General features: G+C 46.6%; 1 protein-coding gene across 15 annotated transcripts in view; it reads right to left on the bottom strand.

Annotated features, from left to right (window-relative positions):
- The window catches only part of GTF3C2 (general transcription factor IIIC subunit 2), a 58,981-nt gene that overhangs the window by 27,729 nt on the left and 6,322 nt on the right, over positions 1 to 24,930 (bottom strand). For 8 of the 15 annotated variants that reach the window (XR_013587813.1, XR_013587814.1, XM_078611166.1 and 5 more), the window contains exons 3-13: positions 21,237 to 22,199; positions 20,644 to 20,727; positions 19,557 to 19,692; positions 18,608 to 18,766; positions 14,572 to 14,681; positions 13,592 to 13,669; positions 12,820 to 12,918; positions 7,690 to 7,917; positions 6,518 to 6,629; positions 5,437 to 5,554; positions 4,763 to 4,794 (exon numbers count right to left, since the gene is read on the bottom strand). Coding sequence is in view for 13 of the 15 variants with exons in the window: in XM_078611166.1 (XP_078467292.1) it covers positions 4,763 to 4,794; positions 5,437 to 5,554; positions 6,518 to 6,629; positions 7,690 to 7,917; positions 12,820 to 12,918; positions 13,592 to 13,669; positions 14,572 to 14,681; positions 18,608 to 18,766; positions 19,557 to 19,692; positions 20,644 to 20,727; positions 21,237 to 22,165 (2,085 nt within the window). In the remaining 2 variants the exon portion in view is untranslated. Of the gene's footprint in view, positions 1 to 4,762; positions 4,795 to 5,436; positions 5,555 to 6,517; positions 6,630 to 7,689; positions 7,918 to 12,819; positions 12,919 to 13,591; positions 13,670 to 14,571; positions 14,682 to 18,607; positions 20,738 to 21,236; positions 22,200 to 24,733; positions 24,885 to 24,930 lie in introns of those variants that run through there. The other 7 variants (XM_078611112.1, XM_078611130.1, XM_078611156.1 and 4 more) reach the window with 6 other exon arrangements.

The following is a 24,930-nucleotide window of genomic DNA, read 5'->3' as shown; positions in this document are numbered from 1 at the left end:
TACACTATGAGATCTCTTTTACCAGTGGCAAAATATAGTAGTAGGTTTTTACCCTTTTAAACTGGTACAAAACTGACACCTTTATTCAAGGCATCATGTTTGCTATAACCACAACACAAGTAGTCAAAAAAGCAAACAAAAAGAAGCAACTCTGATAATGATAATACTATCCAATGGGGACTAGGGTCTAAAGAAAGCCGTCTCGGGTGTGGACCAATCAACTTCAAGGACAGTGCATATTATTATCATTATCAGAGTTGCTTCTTTTTGTTTGCTTTTTTGACTACTTGTGTTGTGGTTATTGCAAACATGATGCCTTGAATAAAGGTGTCAGTTTTGTACCAGTTTAAAAGGGTAAAAACCTACTACTATATTTTGCCACTGGTAAAAGAGATCTCATAGTGTAAATGCTTACCCCGAGCTCTCAAGACTCTGATATTGCACTGTGTTTGAGTTGTACGCCTTCTGGTGTCATCTGGTCCAACACCAATGGGGACTAGGCTCTAAAGAAAGCCGTCTCGGGTGTGGACCAATCAACTTCAAGGACAGTGCATATTATTATCATTATCAGAGTTGCTTCTTTTGTTTGCTTTTTTGACTACTTGTGTTGTGGTTATTGCAAACATGATCCCTTGAATAAAGGTGTCAGTTTTGTACCAGTTTAAACGGGTAAAAACCTACTACTATATTTTGCCACTGGTAAAAGAGATCTCATAGTGTAAATGCTTACCCCGAGCTCTCAAGACTCTGATATTGCATTGTGTTTGAGTTGTACGCCTTCTGGTGTCATCTGGTCCAACACCAATGGGGACTAGGCTCTAAAGAAAGCCGTCTTGGGTGTGGACCAATCAACTTCAAGGACAGTGCATATTATTATCATTATCAGAGTTGCTTCTTTTTGTTTGCTTTTTTGACTACTTGTGTTGTGGTTATTGCAAACATGATGCCTTGAATAAAGGTGTCAGTTTTGTACCAGTTTAAAAGGGTAAAAACCTACTACTATATTTTGCCACTGGTAAAAGAGATCTCATAGTGTAAATGATTACCCCGAGCTCTCAAGACTCTGATATTGCACTGTGTTTGAGTTGTACGCCTTCTGGTGTCATCTGGTCCAACACCAATGGGGACTAGGCTCTAAAGAAAGCCGTCTCGGGTGTGGACCAATCAACTTCAAGGACAGTGCATATTATTATCATTATCAGAGTTGCTTCTTTTTGTTTGCTTTTTTGACTACTTGTGTTGTGGTTATTGCAAACATGATGCCTTGAATAAAGGTGTCAGTTTTGTACCAGTTTAAAAGGGTAAAAACCTACTACTATATTTCCCACTGGTAAAAGAGATCTCATAGTGTAAATGCTTACCCCGAGCTCTCAAGACTCTGATATTGCACTGTGTTTGAGTTGTACGCCTTCTGGTGTCATCTGGTCCAACACCAATGGGGACTAGGCTCTAAAGAAAGCCGTCTCGGGTGTGGACCAATCAACTTAAAGGACAGTGCATATTATTATCATTATCAGAGCTGCTTCTTTTTGTTTGCTTTTTTGACTACTTGTGTTGTGGTTATTGCAAACATGATGCCTTGAATAAAGGTGTCAGTTTTGTACCAGTTTAAAAGGGTAAAAACCTACTACTAACATAACCGAAATGTATTGCATATCAGTTGCCTGAGTATGTAAAAAATGTGCCTATGGGCCTCTATGTGTGTCTGTGTGTGTCTGTGGGTCTCTGAGCATGTATGTGGGTCTCTCTATGTGTGTCTGTGGGTGTCTGAGTGTCTGTGGGTCTGTGTGTGTGTCTATCCGGTAAAAACAACCCCCTACCTCCTCGTGGTGCCGGACAGGCAACATTGTGGTGGACAGTGCTGTGGGGGGGAGGGCCAATTCCGATTGGCCTTTCCTCTCAGGGCGTTTGTAACCACCAAAGCGGCTAAATGGGGGCTCTGGACGGGTGCGTGGGGCTGGTAACCCCTCCACCTTCAATAAATTACCACAAAACCACGTAAAAATATCTAATTAATAAGCTTGTGCCGGAGGCCCCGGGGAGACAGGCGTTTATGCCATTTCCTGGCCAAACCCCATTTGGCGGAGCCAGGAGATTGAATCTTTACCCTCGGGGCTCCTCCAGAAACAACATAAAGCCACCACGGATGGCCACGTGGAATGTTCGAATGCTCACTGCGGAGGAGAGGCTGCCACTCCTCTGTCGGGAGCTGGCACGGTACCGCCTGGATCTCTGTGGTATTCAGGAGGTCCGGTGGACCGGCTCTGGCTCCTGCCACCATGAGGGGTGGACAGTCCTCTACTCGGGGCAGGAGACTACCAAACAACAGGGAGTGGCTCTTCTTTTGAACAAAAAAATGAAGGGGACGTGGGAGCGTGGCGGTGAGGCGCGGGAAGCTGTAAGGTCCAGGCTACTTTGGGCTCACCTTCCCATCAACCAGAGGCGAGGAGTGGTGGTCGTGCTTACTTATGCCTCCACCGAAGATGAACATCCGTGGAGGGATGCAGGCAAGGCCGATGAGCCTTCTATGACCTCCTGTCACAGGTGCTAGCTAAAGTGGCCCCTCGGGATAGAGTCATCTTGTTGGGTGACTTCAATGCCCGAGTTGGTCATGATGCTGGCACCTGACCTGGAGTGATTGGAAGGCATGGGCCAGATCAGCTCAATAACAATGGTAGGAGGCTGCTAGATTTTTGTGCAGCCCATGGGCTTGTAATTACCAACACGCTGTTCTGGCATCGGCGCATCCACACAACATCATGGATGCATGCCGGGTCCAAGCAAGAACATGTGCTGGACTACATAGTGACAGAACAGCGGATGCGGGCCCATGTCCTTGACACCAGGACCTACCGTGTACTCCGGTGGTGGGTGTACACCCAGGACCCCATTCAAACCTAAGGTGGCCTGGTCTCTGCTAGCTGATGAAAGTTGCAAGCGAGAATTTCATCATCGCTTGCGGCTGGGGTTGGTATCGTCCCCCACTCTTCCAGATGTTGAGGGTAAATGGGCGAGGTTTAGGACTGTGACTCAGGGCAGCTGCAATGACTGCTTTGGGTACGCAGTCCAGACCTCCCCAGAGACCCTGGCTAAGAGAGGTGTTCAGGATGGCTGAGAAAAAACAACAGGGCCACTCTAATCGTCTACAGCATCCCACGTCAGAGAATGAGGAGGCTTACCGCAGCCTTCGCTCGGAGGTTCGGAGAGCCGTGAGGAGCTGCAAGGATGGGTGGTGGTCGCGGGTTGCGAGGAGATGGAGTCTGCCTCAATGGCCCGCGATCACAAATCCCTATTTAACTCCATCAAAAAAGTAACCTGCAGCACCACACCTATTACCATAATTAGGGCAAAAAACGGTGATCCAATCTCCGACCCCCTGGAACAGGTTTGCAGATGTGCATTTCTGTGAAGTCCTGGGGGAGGGGAAATCCCTCGACATGGAAACATCGTGGGACAAAGTGGGGATGACCCTGCTGAGGCTGCAGTGCCTCAAATATTGGAGGAAGAAGTCACCCCCTGTGAGTGGCTGGCTGAGGTGCCATCTGTTGAGGAAGTACTGAAGGCGAACCAGAGTCTGAGACCAGGAAAGGCACCGGGCAGAGATGATTTCCCAAGCAAAATGCTGAGGGAGGGTGGCGTTTGTGCACAGACTGCCTTACATGACATCATAACAACAGTCTGGATCACTGGATGGGTTCGGCAGGATTCGAAGGATGCCCTTGTGGTCCCCCTCCTTAAGAAGGGGGACCGCACAGACTGTAACAACTACAGGGGCATCTCACTCAGTGTGAGGCCGGGAAAGGTCCTGGCAAGGATTATTCAATATCGCTTTGCCAGGCACGCTGAGGAGAGGCTTGCGGAACCCCAATGTGGTTTCAGGAAAGGGCGGTCCTGCACAGATGCTATATTTTTGTCCGTTTGCTACAGCAGAGGTGTAGGGAATTCCAACAAGACCTACATCTCTGCTTTATTGACCTGGTCAAGGCCTATGATACCATGAGTAGGCCTGGGCTGTGGGTTGTTCTTCATGCTTTTGGAGTCCCTGACCCTCTGCTCACGATAATTAAGAACCTTCATGATGGTGAGCGGGCCCGGGTAAAACTACGTGGCCGGGAGTCGGAGCCATTCCCAGATACACGAGGATGTGGAGCTGAGTCGACTTGCTGATGACTGGTACCAGCGGTGTCAAGATCGGCCTCTGTGGAGGAGGCTCATGAAAGACGCCTCTGGGCAGTTGGAGGCAGTCGCCCTCCTACAACAACGGAGGGCGGAGGAGCGATGCTCACAACAACGAGCGGAACGCCGGGTGGTTAAAGCACAGCAAGTTGGCACAGTAGGGGGCACAGGTAGTGCATCAGCCAGTCGTCTCAGTCAGTCGACCTGTGGCACCTAGGTTTGCCCTGTGACCTCCTGCCAGCGGGCGTTCAACACTTCACGTGGCCTCAAGGTGCACATAGCCTGGCACAAGCGTCGTGGTGACATCACAGCCACTTAGTGGCAAATGGTGGTTGTTGTTGTGTCTATGGGTCTCTTAGCATGTCTGTGGGTCTCTATGTGTGTCTAGAGGTATATCTGCGAGTTAAATAAATAAATAAAGATGAATCGTTGATTCCTTCTGGAACGCAGTCACAGGGTTCACATGGTCACTCTCACCATGGCATTCCGAGGCGTTCAGGCCCTATTTCCACCACCGTGGGTGCCACCAAACATCATGCAATCAGCATTCATCTTCAGCAACGTTTTTGGAAGTATCTGCCCTTACCTTATATATCTTTTGTTCGGCAGCTTGAGAGCCTAAAAGGAAAACAGCACAAACTATGAGGACACGATGCGAATTGAGCAACCCCTCCTGAGAGGCATTTACACGGATAGTGAGAAAGGAAATGCACTTTAAACTCGGCTTTCAAAAAACAAGCCTATGAAGAACTTCCCCTCACTGTAGGCAGTGGCGCTGTCCATCTGCAGCGCACCACACCCCACCTCCAGGGCGCTCTCAGCTCGCTCGCTCTCTTCCCGTCAACGATCGTATTTCGTCCCCCGTAGGCTCAACCCCCCATTAGCGTCAATCGCTGAAGCCGTTGCCCCATTCCTCCCTCTCTGGGCCCGGCCTCTACTCTGTTGTTAAGTTAGCCGGTGGAGCTACTAGGTAGAACTACTAGGTAGAGCTACTAGGTAGAGCTACTAGGTAGAGGTAGTAGGTAGAGCAAGTAGGTAGAGCTAGTAGGTAGAGCTACTAGGTAGAGCTAGTCGGTAGAGCTACTAGGTAGAGCTACTAGGTGGAGCTACTAGGTAGAGCTAGTCGGTTGAGCTAGTCGGTAGAGCTACTAGGTAGAGCTAGTAGGTAGAGCTAGTCAGTAGAGCTCGTCGATAACGCTCGTTGGTAGAGCTACTCGGTAGAGCTAGTCGGTAACGCTACGGATGCGGACGGAACGTCACCTTCAGCGTCGGTGAGCTGGGCCTGAGGCAGGTCCTCCGCATGCGGCAGCGAGAACACTCGCACCTTGCCATCCGAGAAGGCCGCGGCTAGAAGCCCCATTCGCGCCATTCGTGGCACCTGCACAGCAGTAAAGACGAGCATGGGATGTCACTTTACACAGCAAAAAGGGCTGTGGATTGATTGACTAACAACCCTCTGCGCTACCAACTTTGAAAGGCGTAGTCCACGCTTAGGAGTGGCAACTCCACAATGAGAGCTCAAATTAAGTTTTCTGGCATACAATTTTTTTTTACGAAACTTTTTAGGGATCCACAAAAAATTATGGGAAGAATTGCAGAGGCCAGGCGATTCACATATCACCTGGCATCTACAGATAACAGGGTCTGTGAATAGGAGGATGATAATGGAACAAAAGCAGTTCTACTGTAATGATACTCAACACTGGTGACATCTCTTCAGATGTGCATTTACTGGCTGTGATTAAAACCAAACACACAGTTCTGCCGTACGTTGTGGTTCCTGGCCACACCGTCACCACCAGCCTTTGGGTGCTCACTAACAGCACTCATCCCTACGCCCCGTCAAACCGCCAACAGTCCGTCATACGTCACCGCACTCCGATCTCCTGTACGTATGTTGAACTTCTTTTGCACCGTACGTAGCCAACCGTGCTAATAGCAGGTGTACGTTTGTATATAGCACGGATTCTTCTAACTGCAAACAGAGGTAGTCTCATCCATAATCGAGGTATTTTTGTGTGAGATCGCGTAAATAAAAATGTCGTTAAACCCGCCACAGCCAATTAGTAAGGTTTGACAGTCATAATTGTGGCTGTCACCCTTTGAGACTGGTTGTAATTACCATTGAAACATTGTACTCGAATTGTAAATGTTGTGGGATTTACTCTCCAACACTAATTGGCATGTTTTGTTTACGTGACAAACCTTACTAATTAGCTGTTGTCAGGTGGTGACGGGTTTAACGACAAATTTATATTTACGCGATCTAACCTTAAAATCTCTATTATGGATAATATTGGCCGCGAAAGCCTCCTAATATGTGTTAAAGGTAATCTCATACCTTCACAGGGGCAGTGGGATCTTCCCATGACCCACTTGGGCAGAACTTCATATCCCATATGCATCCAAAATCAAGTGCCACTCCATACGCCAGTGCTGGTTGGAAAAGTGACCTGAAAATAGATAACGACGCACACAACCGCTGAGATTCCACGTGACTAAATGCCCCGTGATGTGGTAAAGTCTAGATTTGTATGCTTTCAGATCAAAGCATATGTATTTACTTTTCAGCGTTAAAAAAAGAAATGACCATTTCCCGCCCACACGTGCTTAACATAAACACTGTGTGTAGCTGCTTGCGGTGAAAGATAATTGGATTTCCAACAAGGCTAGAAGGCAAATAAGGGAGCCATGCAGAATGGCCTGGCACATTTATTCTGCTACCCTGGGAATCTCAATGAGTCGTTTTAGTTCTAGCTGATTTAGTATCAATGCCCACACCTTCAGAATGTGAAACATGGCAACTATGTATGCATGTGGAACTTTTTTCGCACCGATATCTGTGAAAATAGCTTCGTAGCTCATCTGATTCTAATACACACACGCTAGTTGTCGGGATACTCCATACATGGATCTTGGAGTTCAAATGTTGACTTTACCTGACCTTTACATACAATTTTTATTTGATATTACCATCGATATGAAACCACGTCTATATTCCATGGTCTGTGGCTGGTTGTATAAACATCTTTCGAGAAAATGTTGCCGAGTCTGCGTTGATTTAGAATGAAAAGCGAGGAAAATGTATATTTAGTAGGTCGTCTTATGCAACCAACCTTGTGTGACTTGTCGTGACTGATCAAATGTCGATTCCCTGAGACAGCTAATAGCTAAACCCAGTCCAGGCTCTCAACTTTCACAAATCTGCACTGACCAGCGTGAAGTAAAATCATACGCACACATACAACAAACAACAACCACCACCATTCACCACTAATTCTGGGTGAGGTCACCATGGCTCGTGTGGTGATGTTGCTGCTTGGGCTTGACCAGCCATCTCGGGTCATTTCGGACTGCTGGAAAATTTTCGTTGGTTTAGATACCGTCTGGGAACTAGCTGCTAAATGTATGCTCAACTTAAGCTCCTTGAAAAGATGAAAAACCACACTCATCTTACCAACTCAGACAACACTGCCAGAACAAATCACACGTAAGACACGCGTGACGCGTTACCTCTTTGTACTCTGCAACGGTCCCAAATTCCACACCTGCAGTAGGGCCGGCTCTCTGTGGATCTGATTGAGTTTGTGCAGATCCAGGGCACTGCTGTTGGCGTAGAGTGCCACGTGCTGATTGGACAGCGAGCCGTTGGGCGTGGGACCCCAGTCCAGGGACCACACGGGGCCCCCAACAAAAAAGTTTAAATCCCAAGCGCGGCTATCCAACGGCAGTGCTTCAAACCTGTAGGAAAATTAGGGTGCAACATTTATTTAGCTAATACACTTTCCCCCCCATTTTTTTAACTATGAATACAAATGAAAAAGTAGACTGCAAACAAACGAAATGGACAACTTTTAATGAAGTGTACAGGTCAATAAAATGACAATCCTTTAGTTGAATATTAACTGTGCATTCACAACAAAGGAAGACAAATCATGCATATAAGTGGATTCCACAATGCTTTGTGAACATGTATTGTAATTAATCCATTGCTACCTGCTATGACATGTGGATCGAAACATGGACATTGACAACGGAGATAAAATAAGATAGAAAGTGTGGAATTAAGTTTGGCTAGGTGCACACTTGGCATTATGCTGAGACAGAATGAGCAGCACATAGCCAAGTGATGTATTTTTTAATCTCACTTTACTTCGCCAATGCATTCATCTCATTGTCAAACCCGAGAAACCAACGACGTCCATCTAACTGCCTTTTTATTATCCCTAGAACAAGAACTGGAATAGGTGACAAAGCCTTTGCCATTGTCGCACCGTCGTTTTGGAGCGACCTTGTTTCCTCCCCTTAACATTGTAAATCAATCTTGAAAAAAATATCCTGAAGAAAATTGGTGCTAGATACAAACACATTTCCCAATGTGAATTGTAACTTTGATCCTTACCCGTATATCGATAGTTCAATGTTAATGTGCAATTTTATTCAGGGACTACTGGGTGTTGTCTTGGTGCGGTCTGGGACTGATTATATTGTTGCCTTGCCCCAAGCTTGCATTTAGCGTTGAAAAATCGGCAGGAATGCATGTGTAGTGACATCGGGGATGTCACTGTATGGTGCCGGCCCGAGAGGGCCGTGGCACGCGATGCAGTCATCGCGTACACCCCGTAGGTGGGTGTAGTACCAGCCCTAGCAGGGCTTGGTGTGCGCTGGGATAGCGCGGGCACCATGCATAGCGTGTAGTGCGGGCTCCCACAAGGGGGAGTGGGAGAGTGTCAGCCCAGGGGAAGGGTTGCCCCGGGCCATGGCACTCTGGTTGACCCCGTAGACACGTGATCCGGAGTGTCCACAGAGGGGGCCCCAAGTGGGGGGGGCTAGGGGGCGATCACGTATCCGGGGAGAACTCTCGAGAGAGGGATCAAGAGGGAGCTAGAAGGCTCGCAAAGGTGGGCGGGGCCAAGGGCGGAGCGGCCCCGACCCAGGAGGATATAAGGCGGGTCCCTGAGAGGGACCGGGGTTGCTGCATTCTACAAGCTGAAGCTCCACGTCTACAAGCTGGAAGCTCTGCGTCCTACAAGGCATCAAGACGTGGTCAGGACAGAAGTGAGGGTCTAACTCTTCGTAGCTGTAACTCCTACGTATAGAGTAGTTAGCTGGGTCGTCACCACCCTAGGCTGGATCTGGTGAAGGGACAGTTACCCCTTTGTGTTAGGTGTTGATGTTACAATAAATGTGTTGCCTCTAAAGAACGTCTGCGACTCAGTTGGACTCACTATCCATGTACTAATGCAATTTGTCCTGGAATATTTTATTTATTTTTACACTAGCTTTACTACCCGGCTTCGCCCGAGACTTGGATTCTTGTCTTGGATTAATACACGGCCTACGCGGAGGGTTGGGGGAGGATGCGTGACGTCAGCAGGCACACTGCGTCACGCTGCCGCATGCGGGTGACATCACAGATGTGACGTCACCGCTCACTTGCCGTGCAAAATATATCCATTATTGCGCCCCCCCCCCCCCCCCAAATATAAAAGTCTATTTTTATACTTTTTGCATTGTGTACAGTCTGGAAGCTACCCACATGCCAAATTTCAAGTTTGTTGCATGTCGGGAAGTATGTTAAACATTTCAAACAGACGCACATATTCACACATTTCCCTTTTATATATATTTATGTTGAGTGACTTGCTTAGATTTTCTCTACTTTGCACTCCTATATTTTTTTTTATTGTTTATTGTTGTAACTAGCTGACCCGCCCCTACTGGACATATGTGAAAAAGAGCTTCACAGCTCATCGGGATTCTTCCAGGATAGATAAAGATTCAGATAAAGATTCTGAGATGAAAAGGCATTTTTTTTACTTACCGTAAAGTAAAAGTAAGCGGGCTTGGGCAAGACACAGAAGCAGAAGGGAAGATGGCCGGTGGTCAGCACTCATGAGGGATTGGCAGCCAAAGGAGGGAAATGCACCTGAGGGGAAGTCCACCACGGTAGAGCCGGATTTTCTTTTCCTTTCCCTCTTTCATCCCTGACCTTGCCTCCCGCATTTCTGACTGTTGAACCACTGTCCAATCCTGGACGTGACGCCGCGACCCCTCCATGAATCTTTTCTACAACTGAAATCCTTTTCTTCCCTTTATCCATGCTCCCCTCCACCATGGCTTTATTCCCTCCCTTCTCCCTCACTCACTCAGTCATTCCTGTCTCTTCTGCTCACAACCTTGGGGTCATCTTCTACTCCTCCCTCTCCAACCGCATCTCTGCCACTACCTGCACTCGCCGCCGTCACCTTGGCAACATTCGCAACATCTGTCCCCTCATCTCACTCTCTGCTGCTATACTCCTGGTTCACGCCCTCGGTTTCACTCAGCTCGACGACTGGAACTCTTCTTCTCGGCCTTCCCGTCGACTAAACAATAAAAACTAAAAGCTATTTTTATTTTATCAGGTAAGGATCACCGGGCTAAATAGCTCTTTTTCAGAAGCAACCTGCCGATCACAAATGATACCTCAACGAAGTGGCTTATCACGTAGAAATTTAGAGCAGCCAAATACTCTAAACGTGTAATGTTGATTCTACGGGGTGTTTCAAAAAGATGGACCCACTTTCAAAGCAGTATATTTCACGATGGCAACATGTTACAATTACACAAAAAGTTACAAACTGTTTAATGAGTTATCAAGTTTTACTAGCCATTTTATAAATGCTCGATGTGCCCTCCACCTGCTGTATGGACAACATCGAGACGATAGTTGAATTCATCTCAAGCGCCTCTCAAAGTGTCTTCTTCCATTGAAGTCACCGCTGCCGTGATTTTGTTTTTGAGGTCATCCAGATTAGTCGCTAATGGTGGCACTAAAAAAACATGGTCTTTGACGTATCCCCACAAGAAAAAGTCGCAGAGTGTGATGTCTGGGGATCTTGGGAGGCCAAGAGTGTAGCGCCAAGCCTTGGGGTCCCGTGCGACCTATCCAACGTTGAGGCTGTGTGTCTTGTGAATGACTGAGGCTAGGGGCTGTTTGTGCGCTGGGAGAGGCATCTAGTGGTAATCATTTGAAACTCGATGCCCCGTCCTTTCAAGTGGTAAGAGTTTCATTCAAGGGCAGTTCGTGGTTGCAGAGATATAGCGATTTCCAATCGGGTCCATATTTTGAATCACCCTGTAAATGTGGACGGAAAAATTGGAGGAACCGGAGAACAATCCACGTGACCAGTGCGAGAACATGCAAACTCCAAATATACAAGCATCATGGTCAGGATCGAACCCTCGACCTCCTGCATACGAGGTGAGGTAGTTAACATCTCCCCACCGTGGCGCCGACTCCTCTCCAACAGTAGATACAAAACGCCTCAGCCCGGATCATTTTTAACCTACCCCACAATTCCCACACGTCTACTCTCCCAACTCCACTGGCTCCCTGTCTACTATCGCTGTCCGTTTACATTTCTCACTCGAAGTCTATAAATCCCTCCAAGGTCTTGCCCCATCTCTCGTCGCTCACTCCTCTGTCCCACCCCATCCTCTCTGCTCCCAGGCTCTACCGCTCCTCTCTGTGTCTCCCTCGCTCTGCGCCCAGTCTTGCTCTCTCCTTCTTGTTCCCTTCTCACTCCCCTCCACCGGAACCAACTCCCACTGCAGCATAGAGCAATTGCCTTCACTATCACAACCTGTAGCTTCCATTACTACCTTAAAACAACCCCCATCTCTTCTCCCCTAGCCCATCCTGTTACTGCAACTCCCTGCCCCCAACCCCCAGCTACAACCAGGCGTAGCCCAACCCCTATCACTACTCCTATAACTACCCCTAACACTACCCCAACCCCTATCACTACCCCTAGCACTACCCCAACCCCTATCGCTGCCCCTAGCACTACCCCAACCCCTATCACTACCCCTAAAACTACCCCAACCCCTATCACTACCCCTAGCACTACCCCAACCCCCATCACTACCCCTAGCACTACCCCTACCCCTCCTTAACCACTCGCACTTGTCACCATAACTACACCACCACTTTTAATAACCCCACTCTTTATTTTAACCACTATCATCTTATGTAAACAATTACAAATATTGTAAAGAGCCTTGGTCTCAGGCACTATGTAAATCTATACAAAATAAGATAAGGAGCTCTGTGGATTGTTACATCGCGGGACAGAGTGAGACGTGTTGATGAGGGTCTGAGTGGAATCTAGCGGCTGTGGTTGCACAGATGGAGGTATGCGGTCCCGCAGAGGTGAGATGTGTGGCATGAGAATGACGAGAGCTGAACAAAGCTGAGGTGTCACGCACTCACTCGAGTATTTAACTCAGTGCGCGTTTTGCCGATAAGAAGTAATTAGCTGGAGTGATTTGCAATCAATCCACGCTGAAACTACATCACGGCAGGGTGTGCGAGTGCACGGACTGGGTGAGGCACAAAGAGTCAATGGTCAGAACAACGTTCCAAGTTCAGAAATAGAACTTTGATTTGGACTCGAGGAATCCAATGAGTTAGGAAGCTCTTCTTCACAGACGTCCCATTTTCTTTCTGTGATTTCCTTTTTTAATCTTGAATGTTCGGGTGGAATTGTATTGTCACTTGTTGAACCAGCTCAGCCTCACACAAGACATCTCAATACTAAAAGGGTACCTGCCCTGGTAAAGGAAAGCCTCGTGATGACTCTATGATGAGGGCCTTACCTGTGCAGCTGGTGAATCTGCAATGCTTCTGGAAACGCTTCTCGTCGTATTTCAAAGCGCGGGGAACGCCTCTCCTTTGGCAAATACTTCACACTGTCGCTGAAATATGTAATTTAAAAAGAAAATATTTCAAACAAAGAAGCAATTTACAAAGCATATTTTGTCTACATACATAAATAATTCAATTGTGGGTCTGAGGTAAATTGCATCCTTAAAATTTTACTCAAATTCACCATAATAAATGACAGTTGAGATGTTCCACGTTTCAATCAGTATCTGTAAATGTCGGAGTATATAACGATTTGTTCCTGGGGGAAAAGGTACCCCATTAAGTGCGAGCGTTACTACACAAAGACAAAGACCCCCCCGTATAGACTGAACAGACTGTTGGGGCAAGTGCTGTTAGCGCCTATGAAGGCCGGAACGGCATACGAGGGGGTGTATGGCCAGCACCACGCCCGGCTGCCTTTGTCTCCCCAGTGGCGATGTTTACACAATGCCCCAGGCACTCATTTGAGGCTGAGTCGACCGAGGAGAGGCCCAGGACTGGTACAGATAATCGTTACTGGTGTTGGCTGTGAGCGAGAATCGAACTCGGGCTCACCGAGTTCGTAGCGCAGCACCCTAACCACTCCACTACCGCTCCCCACGCGTTACTACACACACACATTATTACACACACGTTTTGGTGAACCAGAGAACTCGAGCAAAATTAGTCTATTTTGGTATCTTTTAGTTCTCACTTGGTTAAACAAACCTCATCTTGACATACCTTGCACTCAGAAGGGTCCAGTCAGTGATTAACGGGACCCACTGGGGGTACACAGAGGATGAGTAATGTATCTGACGACTGAAATAAAAAAACAAAAATATTATCAATGATGATAAAATCCAAATGAGCAATTGCACCACTGTCTCAACTTTTATCAACCACGGCTCACAACGTTCATTTGGCTGCTGCTATAAATTTCCACGTGATAAGCAACTTCGTTGAGCTATCATTTGTGATATACGGGTCGCTTCTGAAAAAGCTCAGTGGACCTTACCTGGTAAAATAAATATAGCTTATAGTTTTTTATAGTTTATAACCAAATATTTTTTTTTACTTTTCCATATTATTGGCATCATTATTACTACTACTACTAAGATTGTTTACCCATGAAGGCTCATGGCTATTGTTTTTACGGGGATGTTAGAACGTTTTTTTGCAGAGAGGGGCGATATTGCTGTTGTGTAATCTGAATTGTAGGTATCATTTTACAACATTGGAAATGTTTGGTCAAAACTTGGCAGGACCCTCCGTGACAAACGAATCTTGAGACTCGGTCCAGCTTTCCTGGGTAAACTCAGATAACAGCAATCGAGTTTAACATGTAGTTGGCTTTCGGGACCAATATTATCCAAAATAGATATTTTGTTTGAGTTAGATTGCCAGATAAGGCTGGTTGTAATCACCGGCGACACATCAGGGTATTCAAATTGCAAATGATGCGGGTTTACTGAACTAGTAACTAATTGGCACGTTTTGTTTACGTGACAAACACTTACTAATTGGCCGTGTCAGGTAGTGACGGATTATAACGACACATTTACGTGCTATAACCCAAACCCCCCCCCCTCTATGATGGATAAAAGTAATCGAAATATGTGACCCCCACGAGGCACACAGTGTGGATAGCCCCTTATCCAGCAGTGGATTGACCAAGGGCTGTGTGTGTGCGCTGCTCCACCTGCCCCCGCGTGACCGCTTACTGCTCTCTTGTCCTCTGCAAGGCCTCGTGGAAAAAGCTCATTCTGTCGCACGGCAGCAAACTCCGCGTCGCCCTTCTCTGCTTCTCACTCTGGGACCTTAATTCCGAGTCCTGCATCATCATTATTCACCATCACGGATATAATAATGAATAAATGGGTCCCAGTAATTAAATGGAAATCTCACCACTTTAGTAGATTATGATAATCAGGTAAACCTCTATCGGACTTTTTTTGCCGGTATCAAAATGATGGGAAAAAAATATTTGCCAGAAAGGGTATGAAGCCTATTATTATGATTTTTTTTTCACCATTCAGTAAATAAAATAAAATACAAAAATAAAATGGATAATATATCAACACAAAACAGGACATTAGAAAGCAAACTTCAAAATTAAGAGGATGCATAGTTGCTGCTCAATTAACTTATACATTAAAAGATTAATGAAAAACAACAATCGGATTAATAACACTTTAAGTCTACCGACACAAACAGTCAAAGAAGATAAATTATCGATTACGCCAACCGTCCAACTATGCAGTCTTCGAGCTGTGAGGAGCGCAAAATTTCATAGATTAACTTTTAATACCAACGACTTTATTCAGTAATACTTTTGATTATGGAAGGGTGTGTCTGTTTCTCAAGAGCTACTATTCGGTATCTATTCATATGTCGATTTAGAAACTCGACATTGGAAAACATTCGTAAAATGTTAATCAGGCTCCATGGTGTAAAAGTGCAGTCTGCAACTCCTATTATTATTATCCAGTCTACCTGGCCCCTCTAAGCATGTGTAAGGGATCTGCGAGCCATCCTCATGCACTCGCACCACGCAGACATGAAATCTCCACACTCGGCATAGCACGCACCAATCACACACACGGGAATCCACTAGACGGGGGTCAAGGATTAAAGGGCACTGACGTCACACAGACCCAGCATGCAAGACGGAGATGTGTATTGGGAACGAGGGCGGAGATGGAGGGTTTAAAAGGGGCTGCGATACGCGTGTTCCGGGTTGGTTTTAGGAACGAATGTGGCTGTGGGTTGAAGAATAAACAAGTGCGTAGCCAGTCTCCAGCTCCTCTTCATCTGGTGGCAGCGGTGGGATGTCTCGCCTCAGCCAACGCAAGATCCCAAGGGAGGAGACTCAGCCAGAAGATGCTCTAGGTGCCCGGGACGAGATTTGCTCGGAAACGGAACCGACGAGTCGGGATTCGTCCCCATGCTCATCGGCGGGATCCGTGGCAGCTGCTCGTCCCGTGAGGGCACCTTCCTCCACCAACCCAGCCGTGCAGACCCAGCGCCGCCGTCGCCGCCGCAAATCATCCTCTAGGGATCGGAGGATGGATCAGCTGCTGGAGGCAGTAACCGCGTTGCTTCGCCGGCTGAGTCCCGAGGTCGAACGAGCGGGGGGAACTTCAGCTGCACCGCCTCCCCAGCGAGGGGACGGGAGCCATGGTTAGCCTTCCCGAACAGGCACTCCGCAACAGCTATCAGGGGATGGAGCAGCACCAGCGACGTCGCCGACCGTGCGTCCCGTGCGGGACCTGGGAGAAAACTCTGGCCTGATCTCCCGATATCCGCCGACAGCAGTGGCAACCGGGGGACATAAATGACTGGAGCGCAGCGGAGAGCAGCTGACCAGGCAAGGGGCAAGGACAGAGGTTTGCGTCCAGATCGGGAGAATGGCACGCTTTCGTCCGCCGGTTCGAGACGGTTGTCCGGGCAATGAAGTGAACGGAGGAACAAGCTCTGACAATGCTGCCCACTGTGTTGGACGACCCCGCACTGGCAGTGTTCGACCGGATTCCGCCTGCAAAAAGAGGATCCCTGCAGGGCGTCTACAAGGAGATGGCAGAGGTGTTCGACTCTCCGTTCGGGGCGCGCCAGAAGTTTAAAAACCGCCAGCGGGAAGCATCAAAATCGCTTCTGGTCTTCAGGACGGAATTGTTGACGCTGGCAGAAGCCGCATTACCGCGGCTAAACGAGCAGAGCCTGGACTCGCTGGTGGGGGAGCGGCTCCTTGCCATGGCACAGAAGGCGGGAGTGATGTTGCCGGTGGTGGAGGAGGTAAGCCCGCACCTCGTTATGGGTTGCATGACATCTCTGTGCTTATGAAGAGATGGCGGGACCCGCGCAAAGTGTGGCACACGTCGCATGGGATCGCGGTGACGTCGAGGGGCTGCAACGGCCCCCAACCAGACACGCGCCGCTGGCGGAGGAGGACGAGGTAGAGACGGTGGCGGCCCTGCGGCAGTATCCGAGGATCCCGCGGGAAGCGGAGCGCCGACTCCGGCGCTGGGCACCTCGCGTTGCAGGAGAGCATCCTCGTGTCACCGAAGAAGTCATCTGCCATTGCTGCGGTCATGAGGGACACATCGCCCGCGGATGCCGCAGCAGGACGAGTGCACCGGGGAGCCAAACTATGTGGCCGTCAGTCAGAGCCATTCCCTCTATACCTTGGGGTGTGACAGGGATGTCCTCTGGCTCCCACATTATTTAACATATCTTTTGAGCACGTAGTTCGTGAAGCCTTCAATGGCTGTACCGGAGGAATTACCATATGGTACAGATACAATGGGAGGCTGATCGATGCCGGGTGCGGTCAAGGGATGGCTCCCTATTGCTCAACCATGTTATGTATGCCGATGCTCTGGTAATTGCTGATCACTCATAGGAGGAGTTGGAGGCATTGCTGCTGAACCTGGAGCTTGCCACTAAGAGGTGGGGCCTTACCATCAGCCCCACCAAAACTAAGCACCTGCCTGGGTATTTTGTACCATCGGACAATCCACCCCCACAACTCACAATTGGTGATGCGGCAGTTGTGGAGAGATCGGAGAGATTCCCATACCTGGCCAGTGTGCTCATGACCGGCTCCGGTTTAACAGCAGAGGTCTCACTCCAAATCAGTCGAGTGCCATTCTCTTTTCATCGGCTGCGTTACGCTGTGTGGAAGCTACCTGGTCTCTCGCTGCGCATGAAGCTCCAGGTCTTCTCGGCCACGGTAATTCCCTCCCTTCTCTACACTTGCGAAGCGTGCACCCCACTAATGGAACATTCGCCGGTTACAAACATTTAGGCTGGCCTGCTAACGATCCATCCTGGGTTTAACCATATGTGTGTGCGTCTAAGTCGATGTGTTTCTATGTGTGGGTCGATGTCTGTGTGTAAATCCATGTGTGTGTCTGCCTTTTTCGCCCGGGCAACGCCGGGTACTTACCACTAGTGTACTATAAAAAAGGGCCATTGCCTGAAATGTCACGTCTTATATACTTTTCCTGCTAATGCGACAGTGTTATTTCACGAATATGTTGAATTGTTTATTAACTAACACACCTGCATCCCTGTCTTTGCTCTCATTGCTCTCCTTGTCTTTCTTCTTTCTGTAACTGTCTCTCTCTGTGTCTGTCTCCATGTGTCTCAGTGGCTCTCACTTTTTGCCCATTTTTCTCATTCTCTAATGATATCTGTCTCTCTCACTGTCTCTCCTCGTCTCATATATATTTGTATAACGCCTTAGTCCAAGGTGCTGTGCAGTAATTATAAAATTGCACATAAGATGATCGTGGTCAAAATAAAGAGTGGGTTTATTGAAAGTGGTGGTGTAGTTATGGTGACAGGACCGGTGGGAATGGTTAATGAGGGGTTGGGGAAATCTGTATCTGACACTACAACACTTCAATATGCAATAAAAAAGTTCAATATAATTGTGAAAAAGTAAATAACCGATCGCAAATCGGACCCTATTTTCCCAAAGACAGAAATGTCACTTGCCGATGGGTTTTTCCTTTTATCAGCCACTTTCAACATCGGTTTAATAGGTTAACATCCACAAAAATACTTGAGAATGACAAAAGCTCCACGCCATGCATCGAAAACCAGACTGACTCTGTTTAAATGTGTTCGGAGTCATATTGGAAGATGCATTGTAAATGAAGTAAATCGATCCAAATGTTGCTTTGTATAAATTTCGTAAATGTGGACCGTCATAAATCGGATACCGCCTGTATATATGTTCAGTATGCCAGATACCTTGCTCTCTTCATCCCAGCTGTCCCCATCACTGTAGAGTTCCGTTATAGAGCCACATGTTCCGTCCTCAGGTATAAAGTCCTCATCTCTGGAATCATCAGTGAAGCTCTCTGCATGTTCCCCGCTCTCCAAAAATGCAGTGTGCTTGTCACTTGTTTTCTGTTGATATTATGAAACGTCCCATACAAAAAATATTTAGTAAAAAATCATGATTTAGTCAGGTATTGTAAACATGAGATCTATTTTCATTTACAGTATTACATGAGAGTCAATGTGTGAAAGCAAGATACACATTCGACTGTAAAATAACATGAAAGTACTTGTATAACTCGGCTGATCTCGTGGTACCAAGGCTGACATACAATGTAGCAATCATCTTCCATACAACTGGTATCCTGGGGCCAAGACATATATAGAGGTATTTTAGTGTTAAGTTTGTTGTCCTTCCCCCTCACCTCCGATTAGCACGGTTGGCTATTTACAGTGCGAAAGAAGTTCAACATACATACATAAAGGTCTGGTACCGTAGAAATCCATACTCTTAAATAGGAATTCCATCCACGTCGGTGGATGGAATTCCTTTCCAGCTCAGACCCTGCTTGCTTTCCCATCGCCACATCTATAACCTTGTTGTAGCAGCTCTCTCGCTTGTTCAGCAGTTCCACTGCTGGATTATTTTTTCTGCCCGAGGACGACCGCTTGTGTTGCGATCGAAATGTCGTGATATATTATTTGTATTTTGTTTTATTTTTCTACCTACGTGACTTTACTGAAATAACCAAAGAGTATAGGTCTGGTACCCTTAGGAGTTTGAAAGAGTGCAGAAGCATCTTCTTTCGCGCAGCTTACAGGTGTAGTGACACAGAACGGTCACTACTGTGTCGGCCTGTACGAAGGCTGGGGGCCCCAAGGGGGTGCCTGGGGGGTCACGTGGTGGAGGGATCCGGACCTTCCCAGAGGTGGGGGAAGTGAGGCGTGTCCTGGGAAGGGAGGCGTGGCCTGAAGAGAGCCAGCCACGCCGGGGCGGAGCCAGGCACGCCAAGGCAGATATAAGCGTGGTGTGAACGCAGAGCGAGGCTGTTGTACTGTACTCCAAAGAGAAGACATCATCGGTCGTCAAGTCCCGAGTCGTCGTCCTGGGCCAGGCAGGTCGTTGCCTGCCTGGTCCAGTCTGTGTCGCGTTCCAGAGTGTTAGTGAGTTGAGGAAGGTGGTCACCACCTCATGTACAGTGTTATATTACTTACCGTTAATAAATAGTGTTGCCTCCAAGCTGCGTGTGTGTGCACCTAATTCGAACCTACTACACAGGCACACCATTATGGGCAGATCCAATGTTACGAACAACAACCATTTCTACACAATCAACGAATGTGGCCAAATATCCCGATGGACACAAAAAGTGCAATTAAAGGATGTGGTCAGGAAATGTGGCGAGGGCAAATTCTGCCCCAACGCTATTTATAAAAAGGTGTCAGTTTACATTCCAGGTTAATAATGTAAACTCTTTCCCATTCCAAGAGTCTGCAAGTTGCAGGGTGTGGGTGCCGTTCACCGCCTAATCTCGGAACGTGCAAGCGGCTCAGCGTTCATATTATTAATAGAGGCGTAGTGCCGTTGTTTTTAAAGACATTGTTCCTCGCCACAGAGAACCGTAGCGACACAACCGCACTCTACGATAGCGAGCGCCAAGCTCTGCCACACGCCCTCACGCATGGCCTTGTGGGAGCCTCGATACTGATAACGTTATTTTAGTTTTCTTCTGGCTCCTTTCCTTCCGGTTCTTCCGATACCATTCCGATGACATACATGTATCCTGACGTACACGTACGTCATTGGAATGAGAAAGGGTTTTAATTAGGTAGGCTTATCATACCGTTAATTTTAAAGGAAAACAATGACCAAAACTACAGAAAGTCTATCATGCAAACTTTGTGGGGCATTGACAAAAACTGGAAGCACAAACGTATCAAGTAAACCATGATACCTTCTGATCGTGATTGCAGTGTTGCACAACGTTTAAAGTGAACTGTGATACCTTCTTATCGTGATTGTAGTGTGGCACATCAGAGGCACTTGCTTCCTGTTGGGAGCCTTCCACGAGTAACAAATCCTGCAGGAACTTCTTGGCCCTAACGAGAGAGGGACATTGTTTAAACAGCAGCAGTAGCATCCATTCACTTATTAATTTGTATATTTCTCTCACGAAATATATCTTTTTTTTTTTGTTGAGACATGGGAAGCACACAAGCAGGAAAGATGAACGTGGAAATATATCTAAAAGCTGAGCAGTAGAAATCAATGAAGAAGGTTAAGAAGTTAAAGCATCTTATAACATTTTTGAGACAATTACAAAAAAAACATTATGATGTACAAATACCAGGTCGATGTTCAAAGGAGACTGCGATCCTCAAAGGATTGGTGCCATCACCGTGGCCACCCCCATGGTCACCCCCGTGATATCCGTGGATCAAACAAATTATTCGAGACACTGGGGTATGGCAGCAAAATAGCAGTTTATGCGAATGCTGTCGCAAGAGGTCACACGTTTGGCACAACGGTACATCACTATGTGTGATGAATGAATTTGTATTTATTGACATTAAAGAAAACCAAAGGTCATGTACGCACATGACAGCAGCTTGTCGTTTTGGCCGGCCACCCTCTGCAGACGGTGACGCACTCTGGGGGATGCACTCAGCTTTCGTCGCAGATTTTTTCTTGTATTTCGGTTGCTTGACATCAACGCTTTCAGCAACGTCAACCACAGCTCTCCCTTCATCTTGTTTTTCAACAAATTGCACTGCAAACTCTAGCAGAACATTAGGGTGTGTGTCTGTATCCCTCTTGCACAAAGATTGTGTACCCCTCCCTCTTCCTCGACCCCTCCGACCACCCCGAAATCCTCTTCCTCTTGGTCTTCCTTTGCTTTCACCAACAAACTGATCCTTTGGCAAACAAGGCTGATGCACATTTTCCAATATGGTAGTTTCCAAATGTACAAGGTGGACAGCAGCTTCCGAGCTATTGTGCAAGGATGATTTACTTTGATCGCGAATTACATTTTCCATCGGACGTGAATAATCTTCTTCTGAATGTCTATCTTGATGTAAACCTCGAGTAGGAGCCAAACCATCATATATATCTCCTGTTCCTCCACTTTGAGTCGTAAGCGTGCCAGGGGAAGACTGACCCTTGGACGCCAAACTGCCTGGATCACAAGAGTCCGTGACAATTTTTCTGCTTTCAGAACACCCCAATTGTTTATTGGTGCTTAAACTACTGCATAACATTGGCTCAACCATCTCTCTCTCTTCCAAATGTTCCGACTCTTTTTGGGAATGGCTTGTGAAATTGTTTGCTGGGCTTTCAGTAATAAGTGTCTGCAAGGCATCATCATTCCCCGCGTTTGAATATTTTACATTCAGTTGATGGCCAGAATCTAATTCTGCATTCCTATTTTCATCCAAATGTGGTACTGCAGAAAATCCTTCCACCATTTCACTTGAGTGTTGTTGTTCCTGGTTAGTACTGCAATCAGATTTATCACAGGCCTCCATACTTTATAATTCCTGAACAATACGTACACTTGATCTGTAAAGCAAAAACAAAACAGTCGATCATTTTGGTGAATGTATTATAAGGATAAAAAAAGCACAATTAATAAAAATATTGTGTTTAAAACTTTAAAATTAAAGTTTAGGAATAATATTCTCGCATTTTCAGATTTAAATTGAATGCCATTAACACTACACCAAGCAGACCATGTAATAAAAATCTATCTCCTTTATATTTTGTCAATTAAATGCATTTACAAGGCAGTGAATACGTTTAAGTGGAAACAAGCCACACGTGCCAGATGACATGGGACCAGGGGTGTCAAACACACGGCCCGCGAGCTACGTCTTTACATTTTTAAGTTTCTACCCAAATTTCAACTTTAATGTAAAGCAGATATTGAAATGGGGGATTTGGCCATGTCCTGCCACAAAAAAATAAATCAACTCTTTCCCTGCGCTTTCGAATTTTGAATCTGTAAATTAATACCATATTATTATTCAAATTTTCATAGGCCCAACTGTGTGGCCCGTGGGAGGTGCATTTTAATACAAACTGGCCCGCTGTCTGTTCGAATTTGACACCCCCTGTATTGAAATCAAAACTCTACAGCCCCTTATCAATCCACTGCTAGAGTGAGGTCTCCTAGGCTGTCCGTCGTGTTGATCAGTGTTCGGTTTGGCAAACGGAACATCTAAACCGTTGTTTACAATCGAGAAACAAATTCGTTTGTTAAAAAGTGGAAGTTACTGAATAATGCACAAATAAAACAGGAGGCGACTCGGATTTGGAAAAGTTATCTTGTTTAATGGAAGGCCAGTGAATGACAGTAGAGAATAATTCCCATATATAGTTTTCACTTGGTTTAGACTGTCAGCGTTCTGTCCTGGTAACAATATTAACGCCAAAGGGGCATTAGCTATTGTACTATAATTGCGAGAAATGCAGGGATTAGTGTTAATATTATTGCACTTAGGGGCCGTTCATAAATGACGTCACACACCTCGGGGGGGGGGGTTCAGACATTTGTGACGCTGTGTGACGAGGGGGGGGGGGTTTGAAAAATGTGACGTCACGTAAAAATGTGCAACTTTATAAATAAATATAAACAATAGCATTGTTATAACAACACTAATTTTGATACATTTTCATTAACTATTTGATTATTTCAATTTACTAAGGTCACCTTTTATTTATTCCATGAAGGAGCATTTTGCTTCTCCATGGGAGAATGGAGAAGCATACATTTTGTAATTTTTTTTAATGATTGTTATTAAACATTTTGATATTAATGATTCTACCAGGGCTTTTCATTATGTGGAATGTGATTGTCATAATTGTACCTTCCATTTTGCTTCGTTCTACTACAAAGTTTCAAGAATTTTTTTATAGTTATAGTTCATTTTAATATTTTATAATTGTAAGAGAATTTCAATATAATATTCTGAACATCTGCAGTTTTAGTTAGACGTTGAATATTTTCAAATGCATTTTATGCTAAATTTCAGCTCTCCAATGCCTCCTTTTTAATAGAAAACATCAGAGTGCAGTGCCACATTAAATACGCACTACAATTACAATAGTTTAAAGTAGTACAGAGTTAGACTGATGGCCTTAATTTAAGCTGTCTTGTGGTTGTTGTTGTTGTTGTTTGACTTGCATCCCACTGGGATTTTTGCACACAGCGTTGGTGTACGGTGTTTTTTCTGCAATATTTTGCTGTCTTTTCTTGGATTTTCTGTTTGCACTTAGTCACATATTCACTTTAAGATGTTTTTTTGTTCATGTTTTTGTTTTTTGTTTGTTGCGGTTGCACCCGATTCAAGAGCTGAATGGCTCACAGGGCTATACCTAATAAATGAACTTGAACTTCAACTTGAAGTGATTTGAAGCATGTTTTATTTTCAAAATGGAAATACTGTATGGTTTTGGGGGGGGAGCAGAGCTTTGTGACGTCATATTTGAGGAGGGGTCTGACTTTTTGTGACGCCGTGTGACCGAAACTGAATTTCTGGTTTTGGCCAAAACCGAAAGTAAAAAATTGACTTTCGGCCGAAACAAAAACTATGCCGAAAGAGGCCATTTGCCAACTTTCGATGCCGAAACCGAATTTCGCTCGGCCTCTAGACGCGTCACAGACTCGCACGAACACCCAAGCCCCTTCCTGCTGTGTGGAACCCATGTGGTGGAGGAGGAGGTGGGGTGGGAGGGTTGAATTGGATCATTGGAGGGGTGGGTGGTTTGGTGTGTGTGTGGCTGGTGGGCGGATGAGTGAGTGAGTGTGCGCGCGCGTATGCACACTGTTGGCATCAGCACGCTGCTATAATGTGCTCAGTGTGCTGTGCGTACGCCTGCGTGTGTGGTGCGTGCCTCGAGCTGCCTGTGAGAGCCCATCCTCTGAGACGCTCAAACAAAAGTGTTCCTGGTGGACTGCTGCTGCGTGTGCTGGCTACGCGTGTGCTGCTTGCTGCTGCTCGCTAGTTTGGTGGTTTTGGGGGGGGGGGAAGTTATTTTTTTCTTATTCTTCTCCGTCGTCTGTCTTATCCCCCCCACCACCACACCCCTCTCACCCCCATCCTGCTTGAGTGTGCGTGTGTGCGCTGCTTGCGATCGCCAGAGAGTGAGGAGCGTCTGCCATCAACCACCGCCGCTGCTGCTGCCCGGAGTCGCATGCAGCGCGTGGAGTTTAGAGGCCGACCGAAACTGAATTTCTGGTATCGGCTGAAAACGAAACCAGAACGAAAGTCAAAAAATTACTTTCGGCCGA

This window comes from Lampetra planeri, chromosome 2 (genome assembly GCF_965212315.1).
Source record: "Lampetra planeri chromosome 2, kcLamPlan1.2.h2, whole genome shotgun sequence".
NCBI lineage: Eukaryota > Metazoa > Chordata > Hyperoartia > Petromyzontiformes > Petromyzontidae > Lampetra > Lampetra planeri.
Note: the sequence above shows the minus strand (reverse complement) of the source record. Positions and strands in the feature narration are given on the sequence as shown.